General features: G+C 39.7%; 1 protein-coding gene across 1 annotated transcript in view; it reads right to left on the bottom strand.

Moving 5' to 3' along the window:
• EFCAB13 (EF-hand calcium binding domain 13) overlaps positions 1-20,655 on the bottom strand; it is a 196,437-nt gene that overhangs the window by 56,676 nt on the left and 119,106 nt on the right. The window contains exons 37-42 of the mRNA XM_036755639.1: positions 18,118-18,264; positions 11,743-11,814; positions 9,782-9,925; positions 6,218-6,289; positions 5,553-5,696; positions 305-376 (exon numbers count right to left, since the gene is read on the bottom strand). Coding sequence (XP_036611534.1) covers positions 305-376; positions 5,553-5,696; positions 6,218-6,289; positions 9,782-9,925; positions 11,743-11,814; positions 18,118-18,264 — 651 coding nt within the window. The remainder of the gene's footprint in view (positions 1-304; positions 377-5,552; positions 5,697-6,217; positions 6,290-9,781; positions 9,926-11,742; positions 11,815-18,117; positions 18,265-20,655) is intronic.

Raw genomic sequence — 20,655 nt, 5'->3', positions numbered from 1 at the left:
TCCTGTGTGCTGGTGTGTTGTTGGTCTCACACCTCCACAGCAGCTTCTAGTAACATTGGTGTTACATACACCACATCTGGTATACACAATAATCATAAAATAAATATTGGTTGGCTGACTGTTCAACTAAAAGTTTACCATCAATTTTTTAATACAGGAAAAGTTTGGCATTCCTGGCATTTTGTTTCAGACTATATTTCAACTTTAAAAAAAACTAAAAAAAATGAAATAAAAGTATATTTGTTGGAAAGGCAGAAAAAAATCACAATTTACACAGCAATACTGAAATAAATAGGCTACTCACTTTGGGCTGTTTGTGACTTTTTTTTCTTAAGGAATCTCTTGACAATGTCCTTGAAATCTACTTTCCCATCATCTGTAAAAGAGAAAAACATAATTTATGTTTTTAGTAGATAGACAAGCAGACCTTCCAAAGCTAAATCTACAAAGTCAATTAAAAATGAATAATATTTAGGGGAACTTCCTTTACTGTTGTGTAGATAGAGGTGTTAGAGCTTATTCCAGCTCCCAGAAACTGCCAGCTAGTTCATCTCACAGATGGATACAAGCTACCCCAATATATAAAGTTTGAACCAAAAGGCCCCTAATGAAAATTAATCTATTTGCTGCATCTATAATTTAGAGTCTCTCACAAATAGCTCAGAGAAGTTGAGAGTCAAGTCATAAATTCAGGCAATGAACAAACTTACTTGCTTTTGTTCTTTACTCTTCCACGAGGCCCCTTATGAACCAATACCCACTCATGCAGCAGTGGGCCCCTGGACTCTGAAAAAGTTTCTCAGAGTAGAACCAAGTCTATGAGAACAGGCCCCTCTCTCTCTCTATGAGAAGAAGGCTCAAACATTTACAAAATCAGTCATGGGTAAAATAGACTCTTTTCTCCCTTCCTCTGCCCTCTCAACCAATTATAATGTTTAAAGAGTTCCCGCCCCCAAAGAATAGGTCTAGAGGCAATCACCATCCTAAAGCCTCTGAGATTTAAAGAACACAGATAAAACAACACTCATAGCAGAGATGGGACCTTTCTTGTATAACAGAGAAAGTTGGGAAGACATCTTTATTGCTGTCCCCACTCCCTCCTGCCCCAAGTCCTACTCAGGACTTGCAGCCCACCTGAGGGCCTCTGTTGATGATAAAGAATATCCTTCAATATGTTTTTTTTTTGTGTTCTCTCTTTCCTTCCCCAGAGGGGTCATTGATTTATCACAAAACCACTCATTTCCAGAGGCATTTGTTATTTAGTGGAAAAAATAATATGAAGGGGAATGATTGCTCACCTCTTGTTTCAATCTATCCCCTAGAGACCTAAAATGTAATTAATAACTTAATTTCAAACTGAGAATTGTCATGGAAAATCATTTGAGAATCACTCCTTCTCACCATTTGGTTTGTGATTTTTTTTAAAAAAATATCACTCTGTAAGGTTCCTTTTGCCTGGCTAGGGAAACTTATGGGCCTCTACTTGGAATAATGCTTTTAAAAGCATAAAATAAAATGCAGAGTATTACAAAGGAAACCAATTATATTGAAATACAATTACTAAAGTATTAAAAAAAACTCCACAAACCCTAGGTTAAAAACTCCTACTCAACAATGAGTTATATTACAGTAACAATAAAGGTACATACAACACAGTCTGGAATTGCTCCATATTTAGAATAATAAAAACTACCACCTAGGAAAGCCACAGGCTGAATTTGACATATACAAAGGAAGCTTCCAATACATCCTGTTCTAGGTGTCATTTTGCAAGAAAAATTCATTTAAAGGCATATCTTTTAATGTCCTTAGCTAAAATACTGTTAAGCAAGAAGTTATCTCCAGTTCCCCATAATTCTTCACCAATTAAATTAACTCCCATGACTTGCTCCCCTTTCTTAACAGAATTGCTGTCAAGCATTACAGTGGCAGCCATTTGTACACAAATGATAATGTGTAAAACTCACAAATCACCTCATTGCTGTTCATTACAGTCTATTCAGATAGTCCCTGCATTTGGCAGCATCTAGCCATTAGTTGGAAGTAAAGCAGTTCAATTCTCCTCTCCAAATATAACAGTTAACCATGCTAGTAGAGTAGCAAACTACATATAACATGGTTTCCTCTTCTAACAATTTGGATGGTCTCCCCTCTGCCTCTAAGAATCTCCATCTTGCCTTTGTTAGAAAGAGATAAAGTTTGTCCTCCACAGAAAGAAATGCCTGGGAGTCACATGATTAGATGAGAGTGCTGAGAAAAGAAGAAACAATTTTCAAAAGTAGAACTGTAGTTAAAAGGAGGGCAAAGGGTAAGCTAGACCTGTAGTATGCATGCTTAATAGCTTCATGCATAGTAGCTGACACACCTCGCATAAAATTAGAGCCTCATTATCTGTGCATGTATCACATGATGGGGAGGGAGATCGTGTCAAAGAGCAATACAAATGGCAATATGGAGGAGATTGTAACCACAGAAGAGCTGGGACCAATCCCAGTTCTGAAGGGATGGACCAGAAATGATTAACCTTATAAAAACTTGCTCTGCTTCTGTGTCTTGGCCCCTGTGCATTCCAGCATGGGTGACCCCTCTTGAGAGTCACAACAAATCTTTCCTTCACTCACTCCTGTGTAAAAATTTTATTTATGGATATTTCCAACACCTTCAAGGCTCAGTTCATGTGTTATCTCCTTGCTGCCATTGGTTGTCAGTACTCTCTTTTGCCTCCTCCTCAACTTCTCAAAATATCATGAATATACTTATCCATTTACGTGTTCTGTCTACCCAGGAAAATGTAAGCTTTTTGAAGGCATGGACTTTTTGTTTGTCTGTCTTAGCATTCCCTGGCACCTAGCATAGTGACTTGCTTGTAGAAAGTGCTTAATAAATGCTTTTGGGGCATATTTGAACATATTCTAAATAGGTTACGTCACCTATCCTAAAACATGACTATATACATGATAGTTACTATAAAAGTGGTATTAGTGCTCTCAGTACCAAAATAATATGGTGTTATGCATTGTATTCTATGTGTAATTTATAAGCTCTTGCCCCACCCCACCCCCTTTCACAGAGCCAAGCCTGTGGTTCTGAAGGCTTATATCATACCCAAAAGGCTTTAGGGTACCCTTCAGAGTTTGTTGGTATCTTTTTTCCTAATGCTATCGCCTCAAGTCCAACTACCAGTGTTACCTCCATTTTAGAAGGCCAATAATCCCTCCTCCCCTTGTTCCATTTAACACTAAATACCTTTTACAAAGGAATAGTTACTTCAAAGATACAGCTAGAACAAAATACAAATATTTTCCCCAACACATCCCTATACTACCTAAACCAGAGGTGGGGGTAGATTAAGCTCAAAACTTAACCCAGTTCCTACAGAGCATCGGTCCCAACACATTCATTTCCAGATGACTGCCTGATGCGCCCACATCTCAGATATTACTAGGCTAAGTTCCCAAAGATCGATCACTCCTCAAAATTGCTCCTTACTTCTCAAGTTATCGATGTTGTGCTAGCTGTGAAACCCAAACTCCAGAATGTTGGGTGGCTAAGGAACCCTTCTGGATCTTTTGAACTCACAAAGTCATAAGCGCCATTCCCTTCACCAATTGCCAGGCTCCCTGAAGAGCACCGAGGCTCAAAGACCATAATTGAGGTTGATAGGATGTTTTGAATGCCTCCAGAGGCATTCAAAGAGCCTCTTCAACTCATGGTTAACTGACCAGAACCAATTACAGAATGTCTACCATTGGTCTCTACAAGGAATTTACATTACACATCATTCAAAATTCTCCTCGGAGGCAATCTTCCAGTATCCTCCATGTGGAGAGAAGCCATCTTCTCTCTGATGTCCTCTAAATAGAGATGCCATATGAGGCAATCTGGGCATGTATTAGATTCCCATTATGTATGATTTCTACAGATTTATATATAAAGCCCATCAAAAAGACTTTCCTTCCACTTGTGATAGATTAGTAGAAATTATACCATTTATCTAAGGATTTCGTGAAAGGTGATCATAACATGCCATTCAACCCATAAGAAAGAATCCATGGATGATGTGTTTGTCTTTGTGCTATGAGATTTGGCATCTAAGGCTTGTAATTTGAATCCTGAGAGGTCTAAGGAAAAGGTTTCCCGAGCATGGACTCTGGGTGGGCCTACAGACTATGGGATCTTACTAGTCAAGTTTGCATGGTATCTATGAAATCATCCTGGGAAGGTCTCCTCAGGACCAGTTCTAAGTGAAATAGACACTTTCTTCCTTGCCTCCAGTGATCCACCAGCCCCTATAGAACAAAATAACATAGTTCTATACCCTTTCTAGGGGGTTCCAAGCTTACAGGATCCTGGGTATCCTGATGTCTGTGTCACTCTTTAGATACTTAGATGCATGTGTGTAAGGAGGAAAACAGAAAGAGTGCAAAGGAATAGGGACCTAAAACCTACATACCATACAAAGGTTCTTCGGGAGCTCCTGGACCAACTCAACCATAATCCTTGACATCAAGGAGCTTATATTATGGGAAGGGTCTCTTTATTGTTGTTAAGTCATTTCAGTCATGTTTCACTCTTCGTGGCCGCATTTGGGGTTTTATTGGCAGAGATACTGAAGTGATTTGCCATTTCCTTCTCCAGCTCATTTTACAGATGGAGAAACTGAAGCAAATGGTGTCAAGTGACTTGCCCAAGGTCACAGAGTTATGTGAGGCCAGATTTTAACTTAGGAAAATGAATCTTCCTGATTCCAAGCCTGGTGCTCTATCCACTGTACCATCTAGCTGTCCATTATAGACAGTTCAAATTCCTGGTGGGGTGCTAGATCATCAAAACCTTTCCTGGGATGCCGGATGAATTTCTAAAGTATCCAACAATCTAAAACTGACAAATGATTTAAAATAATCTGGCTGACAGCAACTTCAGGCAGTAAGAGGCTTTCTATGGCAATCACTTTGCAAAGAAAAATCAGCACAGATTCCCTACTGACACGCCAACATAAAAAGACCACGGGCATAAGAAACCAAGCATGATGAAGAGTAAACACCAGGGAGGGGGACTCAAGAATTAAGATAGAAAACTCCATATGGTGATGGAACCCAGAAATAGGTATACCGAGATAAGATACAAATACTTGATAACCTGATGGAGATAGTGTTACTTCTGGGAAATTGATGGAAGTGCCATCTACTACTATATTCTGTCTCCGCCCCTCTCCCATATGATTTCCTCCCAGAACTCCAACTCCCATAACTATTCTATTATCATTGTACTCCTTGTAGTATTTCTTGTCCTGAATGGCAGAGATGAGGGAAGTCATAACTTTGTCTATAATAGCTAGCGTAATGATAACAGCTAGCATTTATATAGAACTTGAAGATCTGCAAAATACTTTACATATCTCATCTCATTTGACCCTCACAACAAGCCCAAGAGGTAGATAGTATTATAACCTCCATTTCACAGCTGAAGAAACTGAGGTTGAGAAAATGGAAATGATGTGTTTTTGTACATATTTTGTAAATATTAACTTGATGGACAAAGGAGGTACTTACCATCAGGTTCAACCAATTTTAGTGTTTCTTCGAGAACTTCATCAGTTAACTCAATCCCCAAGGATTCCATGGTAGGTGACAAATCTTTGAGAGCAACTTTCCCATCAGTGACTTTGGAAAGAACTGTACATGCATTTTCTATTTCTACAGGTGAATAAAAAACCAAGTGTAAACATATTAAGTTACTGAGTTTCCAAATAAAGAAGTCTAAAGAAAAAAATCCCAAGGTAGGAAATGTATTCATTTTCTAGATCCATGATTCTTGGAATAGAGGCTGTATCAAAGATATCCTAATATCCCCTTTCATTGCCTTGGGAGATTTCTGGTGATATTATTTTGTATAGTTATTTAACTCCAGAAAAGTTAACTTTTCTGAATCTGCCTCTTATTCTTTTGGGATCACAATTTGCCCATCAACCAAATCATTCCATACAAAGGAGCTACATAAAAAATTTTGTTTGACCAATATAGTTCACGAACAAAATATTTTTTTAATTACCAAGGAATATATTCTTAGATTTCCATGTAAGACAATACTCCCATGTTTAAAAGAGCTGAAAGTGAGGGGAAAGGGGACTTGTGGAAAAGATACATAAGGTTAAGTTCCTATTTAAAGTCCCAATGTGTGTATCAACACAAAAATGGGAAGATTCATTAATACTCACGTTGGCCTTTTAATGCATCTTTACTTGAAACCAATTTGTCGACTATGTCCTGAAACTTCACCTTTCCCTCTTCTAGAAAAGGGGAAAAACAAAAATAACTCAGACTTTGTAGAAGCAGATATGCTCTGTAAACTCGGGCCCACACAGTGCATTATAAAGTAGAACTCTGGTATTTGTCCTGTGAACTGTGTTAGGTACTTTAGGAATATTTTAAGTTTGAACCACACTAGATCCTATACCCACTGGCCAATGTGTCTGAGAGCTTCTAAGGAAAGGAAAAGGCAGGAGTGAAACATGTTATGGAGTTCCCCTCCATGGAGTTCTTATGGGGATCCTGCAGAGCAGACTTTGGCTTAGGAATACTGATGAAGACCCAGGCAATGAAGACTTCCTAGGTCCCAATATGATCCTAGAGTTCCTGAAGGTCCATTATTGGTATTGTTGGGAAGCAAATTTTACACATCCCTCAATGCCTATCTCATTTCTTTCCTTTTCTATAAAACAACTTCTCTTTGTGTTCTATATATGCAGCCCAAATAAAAAGTTATCACAGAAACTAGCTTGAGAGTGATCATCTGTCACCATCTCAGATTCTTTTTTACATTTTTAATCCCTCCTCAATCACTATATCTGTGAATTCACAGAATCACAAAATGAGTTGGAAAGGGGCAGCTAGGTGGCACAGTGGATAGAGCACTGACCCTGGAGTCAGGAGGACCTGAGTTCCAATCTGACCTCTGACACTTATTAGCTGTGTGATTCTGGGTAAGTCACTTAATCCTGTTTGACTCAGTTTCCTCACATGTAAAATGAGTTGGAGAAGGAAATGGCAAACCTCTCCAGTATCTTTGCCAAGAAAACTCACAAATGGGGTCACAGAGTTTGACATAACTGGAAAATGACTGAACAACAACAAAGTGTGCTGAATACTGCTGAGCAAGTGAGACAATCTCTGCTCTCAAACATCTCACGCTCTTACTGAGGGACATGACACACAGAAGCAGGGTAGATGTTTCTTAAGTTCAGAGGATAGGAACAGAGCAAATGTTAAAGCCTAGTGATGCAGCGTCTTCCTGTAAGGATTGTAGCCAATGACTCCCTGGCTCATTCAGTCAATATAAGCAACCATGTTTGCTTTGGGGGATAGAGGACAGCAAGAGCTTTGTTTTAAAGTTAGTGGAATGGGATTCTAGATTCCCTCCTGCAAGGGCGAGGATGAGGGAAGGGGGCAGTGCATGTTTGGGGAAGGAATAAAAAAAGTAAACAGTCATATATATTTTATTTTTAAAATGACAAGATAGTGATGCAGCTGAGGCAAAATCTAAGTAAAGAGCATCTGAATGACAGTAAGAGAAGGAAATGAAGAGGAAAATGAAGTGACTGAAAGTTAAAATTCTTCAGTAAAGTTTTTCACAAGGAGGAGGAGAGTACAGTTATGGTTATCATTAGGGTTTAGCAGAATTCTACTAATTGCAGACCAAAAGTATGCATTAGACAGAAGTCTGTGTTAGACAAGTGAAAACAGACAGAAAAGTCCTTCACTCTCTGGTGATAACACCTGGGCTGGCTCCTGGTCCAGAGAACAGCTGAGCTAACTAGGCTGTTTTCCACGGCAGTGGGCAGCAATAGTTAGCAAAAACAACAGATTTCTGAGGGTCTGTGCTTTAGCAAGAGTAGAGGGTGACAGGAATTCTCTGGAGATGTGGAGGGATTGCAATGAAAAGAGTAAAGCACAAAAAGAATGTGTTTTATTTTGGAAATCTACATGTTTGGACAGTACGAGTTGGTCAAGGACAGGAGGAGCAACTCACAACTCTCCCACTAGATTGTCAGAATGAAGTGCTATTTGAAAGAAAGGAAGAAATCCTTTAAAAGAAAAACAAAGAATAGTATGAGGAGAGACAGAAATCCCAAGCTGTCATGATGTTGAAGAGTGGAAGAGTGTGATGAGGGAGAAAAGCAGGGTGTCTAGACTGAACAAGCTTTAAGGAATGAAGTTATATAACAGGTTAGATGCTCTAAGGAAAGATGATAATGATTCACAAATGTTTCCAGGGGTAACACTGGACACAGGTCAGAGACAAGTCTTGACAGATGGTGACTCCCTGTTGAGAAGTCCCAAAATTTATTCCTTAGCCCCTGGTGGAGATAGCCTAGGATCCTGAGCCCAAGAGCCCAAGGAATAGCATGCCTTCACACACACACAGACACACAGACACAGACACAGACACACACACACACACACACACTGGGGCTACCAGCCTTGTTTCTAGGTTGGCCTTTGCAGTCATCAATAAAAGGGGCAATTCTAGTGAAGAAGGGGCTCACCATCCCTCCCACCACCAATTCCAACTCCTGAACAACTGCCACCACACATATGAGTCAGTCTAACTAAAGTAGTAAGGCACCCTGAGGAAGAGACAGGAGGCAACATGTTCTGGACAGGTCAAACTATTTAAATCACCATCCCCACAGACCCTGGTGGAGGCATCCCAAGATACAGAGCCTAAGAACTTTGAGAATTCAACACTCCCCGACCACCGATCCTGCTTCCAGCCTGGCCTCCACAGCCATAATTCAGGGAAGTAACCCCTGTGGACATGTGACCTGGCAACTTTCTCTGATGTACTATAATCTCCATTTCCTCAAAAGCCACACTAATGAAGACCCAGAAAAGAAAATTCTTGTTACCCAAGTATTTGGCATCATCAAATGGTTTAACACTAGAAGCCAAAATGGTTTTGTTAATGACATTAGAGAAGATGACTTATGTAATATATTAAATGACATTAAACAAGATGTATTGTGTCTTGTTCAGTCATCTCAGTTGTGTCCAATTCTTCATGGCCTCATTTGGAGTTTTCTTGGCAAAGATACTGAAGTGGTTTGCCTTTTTCTTCTCTAGCCCATTTGACAGATGAAGAAACTGAGGCAAGCAGGGTTAGGTGACTTGCCTAGGGTCACACAGCTAATAAGTATCTGAGGCCAGATCTAAATTCAAGAAGATGAGTCTTTCTGACTTCAGGCTTGGCACTCTATCCACTGTGCCACCTAGCTGCTTTTTCAGTCTAAAATTGTTACAAGATTTCACAACCAACCATTGTTACACAATAACATTGTTATTGCATTATAACTGCATTCCATTTTAAAGTCACAGATCTTGCTATGGTTTCATTTGTACATTCATGCACATTTAGAGTACTACTCCTATGGAATTCATTGTCCTACCCCATGAAAGACTGTTTCACCTAACATCATGATCTTGTATAGCTAATTAAAGACATTTGATGGTGTGTGCCTGTGAGATAGTGTTTTATACATCAGGGTGGGAAAGGGTGGGAAACTTTATCAACTTCTTCCTCCTCCTCCCCCTCTCCCTACCTCCTGATACTGTCATACTGTCTTCCTATTCCTCCTTCCAAGAAGAAGAAATATGAACACAGAGTCACAATCACCCAACACCTAACTCTTGAACTTGTTGGGATGACAATAATTTTAATTATTCTAGCTGAAAGAATACATATGTTCTAAGCAAACAACTTGAGATTTAGCTAAAATACTCACCATCCGGTTTAATGGATTCTATAGTTTCTGCAAGCTTTTCTTTACTTAACTCAACCCCCATGCTCTCCAGGGTTGGCATCACATCAGCAATGTTGACTTTCCCATCAAAGATATTAGTAACAATATTTTGTGCATTCTGTATTCCTATATGGATATAAAAATTCAAGTATAAAACTAGTCGGTTGATGAACCTAAAGAAACCCTTAGTTTGTGGGGTGGGGCAAATCTGGACTTCGATGAAGTACATTAACTAAATAGTCCATGTGTTCCAGCTGTGTACTATTAACAAATCAGTTTTTTGATGAAATATCAAATTAGCCCATTAATCACTGTCACAAGAACAATGTCAATCCAGACCGACAATAATAGAGCATAGAACATTTAAAGTGTGGAGTGTGCCTAGAACCTCTTTAGCTCTTCAGAGCGGCTTCTCAGAAATCAATGCCAGCTATAAACTGAATGCTTACAAAGAGATTCCCAATGATATTCAACTAGTAGTAAGCTGACCTATTTCAAATGTTTTATGGTCCAGTGTGAATTGCAGGCCAACGGACAGCACTTTCTTCCCCTTGCAATCTGTCTATGCTTTTAACTTCAAGGATCTCCTGAGGTTGCCCTACCTTGCGAGTTCAGGTAAGAACCAGGATCATATGGATAGCCAAGCTTTAGCTCATAGCTTCCTTTAGAGGATCCATTCTTGGCCAACTGACATAGTTCCTAATTCCCAAGGCTCGATTGAAAAGGCTGGTTGCTGAAAGTTTAGGTTGCAGAATTGTAAAGAACAAGAATGGTGCCAAAGAAAAGATATGAGAAGAGATTGCTTCCCACTCTTTTGCAGAGAAGTCAATGGATACAGAACATATTTTCAAACTTTTTCAATATACTGATCAGTTTTGCAGATTTTTTTCTTTTTTCTTTAAAAAAATTCTCTGTTACATGGGGGTTGACTCTCTGGGAAGTAATACTGGGAAGAAATTTAGGTAACATAGAAAAAAAGCATCACAAAATATTTGCAAAAAAGAAAATAAAAGATTAGTTCTTGGACTGAGATTTCTTTACTATTTAAGGAACATTGTAAATCCAAACCAGGTTAAAACAAAAACAAAAACAAAAATCCCTAAACCCAGACTAGATTCTCTCCCCTCATGAACTAGAAGAGATAAGAAACCCTAAGGCAGAGGGATGCACATCAGCCATGATAGATCACTAAATTGACCTTGTGGCCATGGGGATCCTCCATGACAAATCTTGGCCTGAGAATGGAAATGAAGACATAAGCAAGAAATGGCTTTGCTTATCCTGGTCCCAGTCTGAATCCCTGAGTTGGCTCCTGCGTCCTCTTTTTGGGAATCACAAACTTTAATTAGCAAATTTTGGCTATGCTTTTAAGACTTAGATCAATAACTTCCTCCTCCATGAAATCTTCCCAGTTCATTCCCACTCAAAGAGATTTATCTTTTGGTCTGTATCACTCATTAGACAATTAGCTTGTAGCTTCATTGTATATATTTACTGGATTCTTTTACTGTTCTTTAACTTTTCTGTGTTTATGCCTTGCTGACTTGCCTCTCTAACTAGAATATAAGCTCCCTGAAGGCAGGGAACATTTCTGATACGTCTTCTACAGTATCTAGTAAGATACTATTTACACAATATTTGTTCAGTAAATATTGGTCAATTGATTGATTGAACCAATAAATTAAACAATGATATTTAAGTACCTACTATTTGCCAGGCACTAGAGATAGACACTGTGAATAACCCAAAATTCATCATTAAAATAAAGAATATACAGCAAGACACCTAGCATTCCTAGTTTGCCATGTAAGACTTAAGCCCATTATAGAATGACTAATACTGAGAAGAAATGGAGATGGTGAAAGTTCAATAAAATGTTTTCCCATCTGTATCAAACTGTAATATATGCCCCGAAACAGAGAAAAGAAAACAGTTATACTCACGGTGGCTCTTTGCAAAGTTTTCTGTCTTCATCAATTTCTTGGTAAAGTCCTTAAATTCTATTTCTCCTTCATCTGTAAAAGGGAGGAAACACAGACCTTACAAACAGGATAAAGTGGACAAGGGATCCCAGGAAGTAATTTGACAGTCATTTCCTCCTAACAATTTGATTGGCATTTTTCTTACATTATCTTTATCTTGGCTCTGCTCTCTCTCCCTCTCCCCCTCTCTTTCTTTTTCCTTTTTTTTCTCTCCCTCTTTTCCTCCCTTCCATGCTAGTTCTCTTCTCCCTAAAGTTCCTGCCCTGTGGCCCTGTACTCCTGACCAGAAATAAGTTTGCCAAATCTACACACACTCAAGCAGCCTGTAACTGAGTCACTCAAATTCTGAATGGAGACATAAGACAGTAAATTGTCTTGTTCTTCTACAAGTACTGATTTGACTCTCATTCCTTGAGCAAGATATAGGGAAATGAGAAAGTACACAGGCAACAGCCGACATAGAGTCCTTGGTCCTACCTGATTATTAAAGGCAACGGTTGGTCAGTAGTTGTTGATTAACAAGGCCACTTGGCTACATTGTCTTGGTTTGCTAGGAAATTTTACTGATACTGGCATTTCTCTGTGTGTCTTCCCCTATATGCTGACTGATTAAGTCAGACAGGAGATGGGCAGTATTATGTCTCTGTTTTCCTTCTCTGAGCATCTTATAAGCTATGGCCACACTTGATACCTTCCTTCCCTCCACAATGACATTGAATGGGGTTAGTTTTCAAGTAAGGGCAAAACGTGTGATAATAAATGCATTCAGACCCAGCCCAGGGTGCATTTTTGAAAGGGCAATTATTTTCACATTACTTTATCACCTGAAGGGCATACTTGAAAACCTCAAATAGAACTTTCAAATGACAATGGAAAGCCTCCTTCCTTCTCTTGTCTCGCTGGAGGACCTGGTAAGGCAATTTACACTCAAGGAGAAGCCTGCGAAGAAGCCTAGGCTACAAATGCCTCAAGGGCATTGTCTCAGCAAAAGGATTTTTTTTCCTTTTGCCTTGTTCAGAAGAGTTATGTTTATAGAGATGAGAGTCAATTGGCCATGGGGAAGGATCCTTAAAGCTTTGGGTCAGTAAACAGTTAAGGTCTTTTACTGACCTAAGTACCACGATTAACATACACACATAACCTGGATCTAACCATTATTCCCTTCCTGTGATCCACAACTCTGACACTTCTCTTTATCTGATCACAACCTCCCAACATTCCATTTCTCCCCATGTCTCAGCCCTCCTATACCTACTCTTTGCTTCAACATGACCTCCAGTTTCTCCATCTATCGATACTTTTCTCTCTGTTCTGACTTCATTTTCTGCCCGTTTCAACCTCAACCCTATAGTTAAACCACTTTAACAATGCATTGTTCTCTATGCTCAAATCCCTTACCTCCATGTCTTAATCCTTTTTTCTCCTGTCAAACACCAAATCTGTTCCCCTCAGCCAATTCCTACTCATGTCCTACGAAATAGAGCTAGAGGAAGTCCTACAACCCAGCTTACTGGGTAGTCTACAAATTTATGTTATCTGACCTCAATACACTACAGCAAAGGAAGTCTCCTTAATGATTCCCTATACCAATCCCCACAGAAGCTGCTCCAAACCCTTTCTTCTTCCCTCAAAATTCTATACCTTACCCCAACCGCTTCCTATATTCTCTCAGCTGAGGACTTCACCTCTTTCTTTACTGAAAAAAAATTGAGGCATTTTCTCTAAGTTCTCACTTCTCTTTTCATCTCTAAACTCCTTTATATACTATGTCTCATTTTCTCCTCCTTTCCTCCAAGGCCTGATAATGAACTGGCTCCTCTCTTTGCAAAAGACAATCCTTATACTCATGCCTTTGATCCCACCCTGGTAGATTGTCCCCTTAATCATCTCCCTGATTACTAATCTTCAAACTTTCCCCATCTACTAATTCTATCTCAACAGTCTTTAAACATGCCCAAGTTTCCCTCATCCTTAAATATCTTTTCTTTATACTACCATTTCCTATATTTCTCTGCCCTTTATCAACCAAACTTTGAGTAGAAGCTGTCTGGATTTGCTGTCTCCAGTTCTCTCACTCACTCCTCAGCCCTTTGCAATCTGGCTTCTGATCTCATAATTCAATTGAAACTATTTCCTCAAAGTGATAAACATTCACAAGCCATAGTTTTATTACACTGGAGATTGAGTACAATGCATTTTTCCAAGCCTAGTCTTGATTATAGTCCATAGGTTTTCAGTTAGGTGATGAAGTAGATAGAGGGCTGTCCCTTGAGTCAGGAAGACCTGAGTTCTGATATAGCCTTAGACATATTTCTAGCTGTGTGACCTTAAATTCCATTTGTTTTCATTTCCTCAACTGCAAAACGGGGATAATAATTACACTTATCTCTTAGGGATGCTGGGAGAATCAAATGAGATATTTATAAAGCACTTAGTAGTGCCTGGCACTAGTAGGTACTATGTAAATGCTTGCTATTAAGTCAGGCGACTTCCCAAGCTATTCAAGCATATTTATCTCCATCTTGTGAATAAAGTTCTTAACCTTTCTTGATGTGTGACAAAGTGTAAAATCACGTTGCAGTATTCCAAAACCATTTGGGAGTTTCTATAATTCTGGGGGGAAAATTGCTTCTCAGTATATACTTACTAGAGTTTATCATTCACTCATTGGGAACAAGTCTTCCAGGCCTACTAGAAGGGAAAAAATATGGCTAAAACATTTTCTTAGATGGATGATTACAATCTGGTGAATATGTCTAGATCCTACGAGTTCAACTGAACTTCTGATAGAGGTTTTATTATAGCCTCAAGTGAAGAAATAAGTTTCATAAGTAAAAATGACCTTTTCCCAATTTTTAGTCCTCTAGTTTTTGCATTATGTATCATTGTGATTTTTCTTCACAGTCATGGTTAGTAGCCACTTTATTTCTTTTTATTGGTATTCCTGCAGTACTGAAATTCCTATGTCAAGGAGTCTACAACAAACCTTCCACTTGTTAGGTCCCTGAGAAGATCTTCACTTATTTTCTGAGGATTCATTAGATATTTTTTCTGTAATAGTTTGTCAGTTCTTGACCTTAACATATGGCTAAAAGGTGTTGAAACCACCATCATGACTTAATTGGGCCAGAAGACTAAGAGTAAAATTACAGGCATAGTTTCCTTGTGGCCTAAGAACAAAAGTCAACCCCCAAAGTCTCTTCTCATGACACCATGTTCTTATGTATCTTGCCTCACAGATTTCCAAGGGCTATAAGCTCAATGTGTGCACTTCTCTCTCCAGATGGATGTAGTCCTGAGGGGTTCAGAAGCAGTGAGAGGGAAGAAGGATATTAAATCTGTGGACGTGTATATTCAAATAGTACTTTTGAACTTATAGCATAGGATCTTAGAACTCAAAAGGCTCACAACCTAACATCTATCCACCAGAAACTGATAAAAGATATATATTCAGGTCCATTTTTTCTTTTATCCTGTTTATGCCAATGGACTTGGAATATTTCTGTATCAGAATCAAGTTCCCCATGCATATAAAGTTATTGTGGAATATTAACATACTTGACTTGGAATTAAAATAACCAATAGTAAATGTGAATTTTATTCACAAAAGGGTCTGTTCCCAGGAAAAACAAGAACAATGATGCCCCAATACAAGTATAACCCAGGTTGCATGTTAGAGAGTGTGTGTGGGGATGGACATGTGGGCTCCATCCCATGGATGGTGAGCCAAATTCCTCTGACAACTTCAGGATCCATATGTGGCTCAACACTGAAAGGCTTACGTCATGAGACTGTCATCCCAAGCAATCTCTTTCTTTGTTACTGAACAAGACTAAATGACTTAGTAGATTTTTAAAAGGGAGTTTATTCCTTCCTCCTCCCCTTTTCTTTGACTCAGTATGTAGCAAATATCTCTTCCTTCCAGGGTTTCCCGTGCGGGGTGAGGAAAGAAGCTTCCTTATTCCTGCCTAAGTAGAAATTACAAATTGCAAGTCCATAGCAGCTAAAACATATGTGGTCTAAGCATAAGCCTAAGCCCTTTCTGCTGGTGGGCTCTTCTGGGGTGTGTGTATGTGTGTGTGTGTGTGTGTGTGTGTGTGTGTGTGTGTTTCCCCCCCCCCCCCCCCCAGAGAATAAGAGATTATGCAATGGCCCTGAAGTGGATGTTTCCAGCCTTGGAAACAACACTGGGGATCTGAGAGTTCCAAGGATCCTGGGACTCTCCGAGATAATGTATCAGGAAGTTTCTGCACTTGAGAGGTTGGTAAGAAAGGTCTGTGGCACCAGTATGGAGATTGGTCCAGAGAGTACATAGTGACAGCACCAGTAGCAGGCCTTGGAGGAGGATAAAACAGTGGTGGCAGCAGCAGCAACAGCAGCAGCTTTGTGAGCTCTCAGCCCAGAGATGGTAGGGGGGTCAGATAGCTGACCAGAAAGAGAATAAAGGGGATCTTTTGCTAGCATTGAGTGGAGTTGGCAGTAACTGGCAACTCTGTTGTCCATAAGGAGTTCTGGGTTCCAGAGCAGAAAGATGTGTGGAAAATAGGTCATAAGGAAACAGGTGACCTGGTCAAAGTTTTAGGGCCAAGAGGAGCACTAACACTTGTGATTGAAAGAGATCAAGGTAAAGACCAGGATGCAGACCAGAGTGGTGACCACACCTCTTCCTGGATCACACCACCATGGAAGCACTAAAAACTTGCAGACCTCCAGAATAAGCTCTGAAAACAATAGTATGAAAAAGCCTGAAGCTTGGAACAGGGGTCCCCAGCCCTTGGTGAGCAGACCCCAACTTTAACTTAAAGCTCAGAGTCAAAGAAATAGACTGGAAAATGAGCAAACAACAAAAAAAAATTTACCATAAAAATACTATGGTTGCCAGAAAGATTAAGATACAAATGCAGAAGACAAATACATGAAAACACCTACAAGCAAAGCCTAAAGAAAAATACTAATTGGACCCAAGCCCAACAAAAATTCCTAGAAGAGTTAAAAAAGAAAGAAATAAAAGAGGTAGATGAAAAATGGGGAAAGAAATGAGAGTAATGAAAGAAAATTATGAAAAGGAATTAATAGCTTGGTAAAAGAGGCAAAAAAAATATTGAAGAAAGCAACACCTTAAAAAACAGAATTGGAGTGAGGAGGGCTGAGAAGTCGTTGTGCACAGTAACAGCAATGTTGTAATGATGATCAACTGTGAAAGACTCGGCTACTTTGTTCAATTAGTTCCAAAGAACTAATGATGAAAAAATGCTGTCTACATCCAGAGAGAAAAATGATGAACTCTGAGTGCAAAATGAAATATAATTTTTCATGCTTTTTTGTCATATGTCTAATGTAGAAATATGTTTTACATGAGTTCATATGTATAATTGATATCATATTTCTTGCCTTCTCAGTGGGTGGGAGGAAGGGACAGAATTTGAATCTCAGAATTTTAAAAGAAAAGAATGTTAAATATAGATATAACTTTAAAAAAAGAATGAAATTGCAGAGCCAAGGTGAAATATGAAAAGCCAGTTTAACAATCCCTAAAACCTCTTGCTTTATGTTTAAGTCTCAACCTCCAGGGAATAGTACTTATGTCAATGGCTATTGCTTAAGTCTTTTGCCAATGTGCACTTATAAATCTCTTGTGTTAAGCATAATTTTTGTGTGGTGGAGATAATAACTGTCCTATAATTGAATATTTCTATTTCTCCCTTTTGTGTAGATTCTAGACATAAGCCAAACCTAAACTTTATTTAATTTCCCCAGCAGGGGTAGAGAGGGAGAGGAAGAAAAGGGGGAAAAGAGGGGAAGGAGGAAAGATACAGAAAGAAGGAGAATAGGGTCATAGAGAGACAGATAGAGAGAATCAGACCATGCCCTACTCCTGTATCTCCCTTCGCATACTCATTTTCCCTAACTATACTCTCACCATTACACGTACAGAAGGAGAAACCTATACTTCCATAAGACAGGGCCCTTATCACAATCACTGTACTTCAACTCAGGAGTGACTGAAATTTCAGTTGTGCTGAGAAAAGAGTGTGTATCTTCATTTACTATAAACAATTGACCTGTGTTTGTCCTTTGTTCTCAAAGACATCAGGAAAATGGTGACATGACTTTCAGTTGATTTTGATTTGAATGAAGGAGGGCTGTGCAAGGTCACCAGCCTCACTTTCTCCTCCAGAGTCATATGGCTCCAGTGACCAGAGATTCATCAGAACTACTGGAGATGATGCAGGATTCAATGGGGGACCCTGGCCCTTTTAGGCTAAGGCCTTTTTATGTACTCAGAGTGAGGTAACGCCCATTCAGTGAATAGGCCTCTTTAAGGTAAGTACTCACCATCAGGTTCCAAGGATTTTAGTGTTTCTTTAATATCTTCTTCGCTTAATCGGAACCCCAAATTCACCAGGGTAGGGGGTAGATCTTCAACTTTGATTTTTTTATCAGTTGTCACATTGCCGATAATACTTGACGCAATTGCAATTCCTGTGGGTACATATAATCAAAGCGTAAAACCATTAAGTTTGTGAGTCTAAAGAAACATATGAAAACTTGACTACGTCATGTCTTTGTGTTTGAGGAGAGCATCCCTTGGCCTCACTGAGAATTGAGCCACAGACTTGCAGAATATGTCCTAGTTGGAAGATAACTTAGAGGCCTTGTTGTTCCTACTATACCTAAACAGGGATGTCCTCTATAACTTTGAACAAGGGTGACAAAGGGGAAAATAGGCCGTCTCCCATGTGGGCAACCCATTTCACTCTAAGATACTTTCATTGAAACCAGGAAATTATTCCTTAGAATGAAATAAAATCTTCCTCTCAGCAAATTTTCCCCATGGCTCCTCATTTTGCATTTAAAATGAATCTAATAATAGCTAACATTCATATAATACTTGCTGTGTGCCAGGCACACAGATCACAAATATCATCTCATTTGATCCTCACAACAATCCTGGGAGGTAGGTGCTATTATTATCCCCATTTTACAAATGAGGAAACTGAGGCAGAGAGAGGTTAGATCCAGGCCCAGGATCACAAAGCCAATAAGACTTTAAGGCTGAATTTGAACTCAGGTCTTCTTGACATCAGGCCCAGCACTCTATCCACTGTGGCACCTAGCTGCTCAACTTATATACTATAATCCTTCTTGGGGACAGCTAATTTGTGGAGCCAAGATGGCCAAGTAAAGGTCATCCCATATTTCCCTCCAAACAACTTTAAAATAATGCCTCAAAATGAATTCTGGAATGGTAGAAACAATAAAAGGATGAGGTGAAACAATTTTCCAGCCCAAGATAACTTGTTTGGCAGGAAAGATCTATCTCACTGGGTAAGAGTGGAGTGAAGTCCACTATGCCCTAGCAAGCCAGCAACAGGTCTTAGGCGGGCAACTGACACAGTGGATGTGGCTTCCAGAGCTCTCAACTCACAGACAGTAGTGGGTTTGGACTAGTGGTCAGAAGGGAATTATGGGTACCCTTTGATGGCACTGGGAGCAGGAATCTGTTGCATTGACCATAAACAGTGCCAGGGCAAGGAGCTCTTGCACACTAAAGCCTGTGCCTCATTGAATAGTATTTTTTTCCAATTACACATAAAGATAGTTTTCAGCATTCGCTTATGTAAGATTTTGAGTTCCAAATTTTTCTTCCTCCTTCCACTCCCCAGGACAGCAAGTGATCTGATATAGATTATATATGTACAATCATATTAATCATATTTCTACATCAATCATATCGTGAAAGAAGAATCAGAACAAAAGGGGAAAACTATGAGAAAGAAAAAACAAAAAAAAGTGAAAATAGTATGTTTTGATCTGCATTGACACTCCATAGTTCTTTCTCTAGATGTGGAGAGCATTTTTCTTCACAAGTCTTTTGGATAATTGTCTTGGATAATTGTATTGCTGAAAATAACTAAGCCTATCATATAGTTGAACATCACACAATGATGCATTACTATGCACAAATAGACAAAGAAGTACAAAAAATCACTGAAGAAAAGAACGGAATCTGAGAGCATTTTTGCTGCCTATTCATGTTCCCAGCCAACTACTTGACCCTTGAGCTTTCTGTCGGGGTACGACTGCTTGTAGAGTATAGAGTACTTTGTCTCAAGCTTGAGGGGCTGTGCTGCTGTTTTCAGAGCTACTTCAACACAGCAAGCTCTGCCACACCAGCGCTCCTTCTCCCCCAAGAACTGCCAACCAGGATTGCGGCCCAGATCCAGGCAAGACAAAGCAGGCTTTGCACTCCTTCTCTAATCTGCTGCTTAATTCCTCCTGTGGCTGGAAACAACAGCAGCTGTAGCTCTGGAAGAAGTCTCAGAGGGGCACCACCTCTGCCGCTCCCAGGGCGGTGGCCTACCATGAACTCCTTTCACTCTGTCCCAGCAGCTTTTCCCACTAACCTTCTCTGTTGTCTTTGGCATTTGTGGGTTGAGAAGTCTGGTACCTGCCACAGCTCACTGATTCAGGGTGCTATCATTCTTCCACCTGGCTCCCAGTCTGGTTGGTCCTAGCATGGCCCACGCTGGGCTCTGCTCCATTCTGCTCCCAGTTCCGTGCAATAAACCCTTCCCAGTGACCATCCAGGCCATCCTGGGCTAGAGCCCTGCTTCCCTTTGCTATTTTATGGCTTCTGCAGCTCTAGAATTTGTTCAGGGCCATTTTCATAGGTGTTTGGAGGGACCTTGGGGAGAGCTTAAGGAAAACACTCTCAGATTCAGACTCAGACTTTGGAATCCTTTTTTGGCGAGAAAGAAGACCAAGACCTACAGCCAGAAGAAGTCAACAAAGTCAAAGAGCTTACATCAAAAGCCTCCAAGATAAATACGGATTGGTCTCAGGCCATGGAAGAGCTCAGAAAGGATTTGG

This window comes from Trichosurus vulpecula, chromosome 4 (genome assembly GCF_011100635.1).
Source record: "Trichosurus vulpecula isolate mTriVul1 chromosome 4, mTriVul1.pri, whole genome shotgun sequence".
Classification (NCBI taxonomy): domain Eukaryota; kingdom Metazoa; phylum Chordata; class Mammalia; order Diprotodontia; family Phalangeridae; genus Trichosurus; species Trichosurus vulpecula.
The sequence above is the reverse complement of the archived record's forward strand: the minus strand, read 5'-3'. Positions and strand labels throughout refer to the sequence as shown.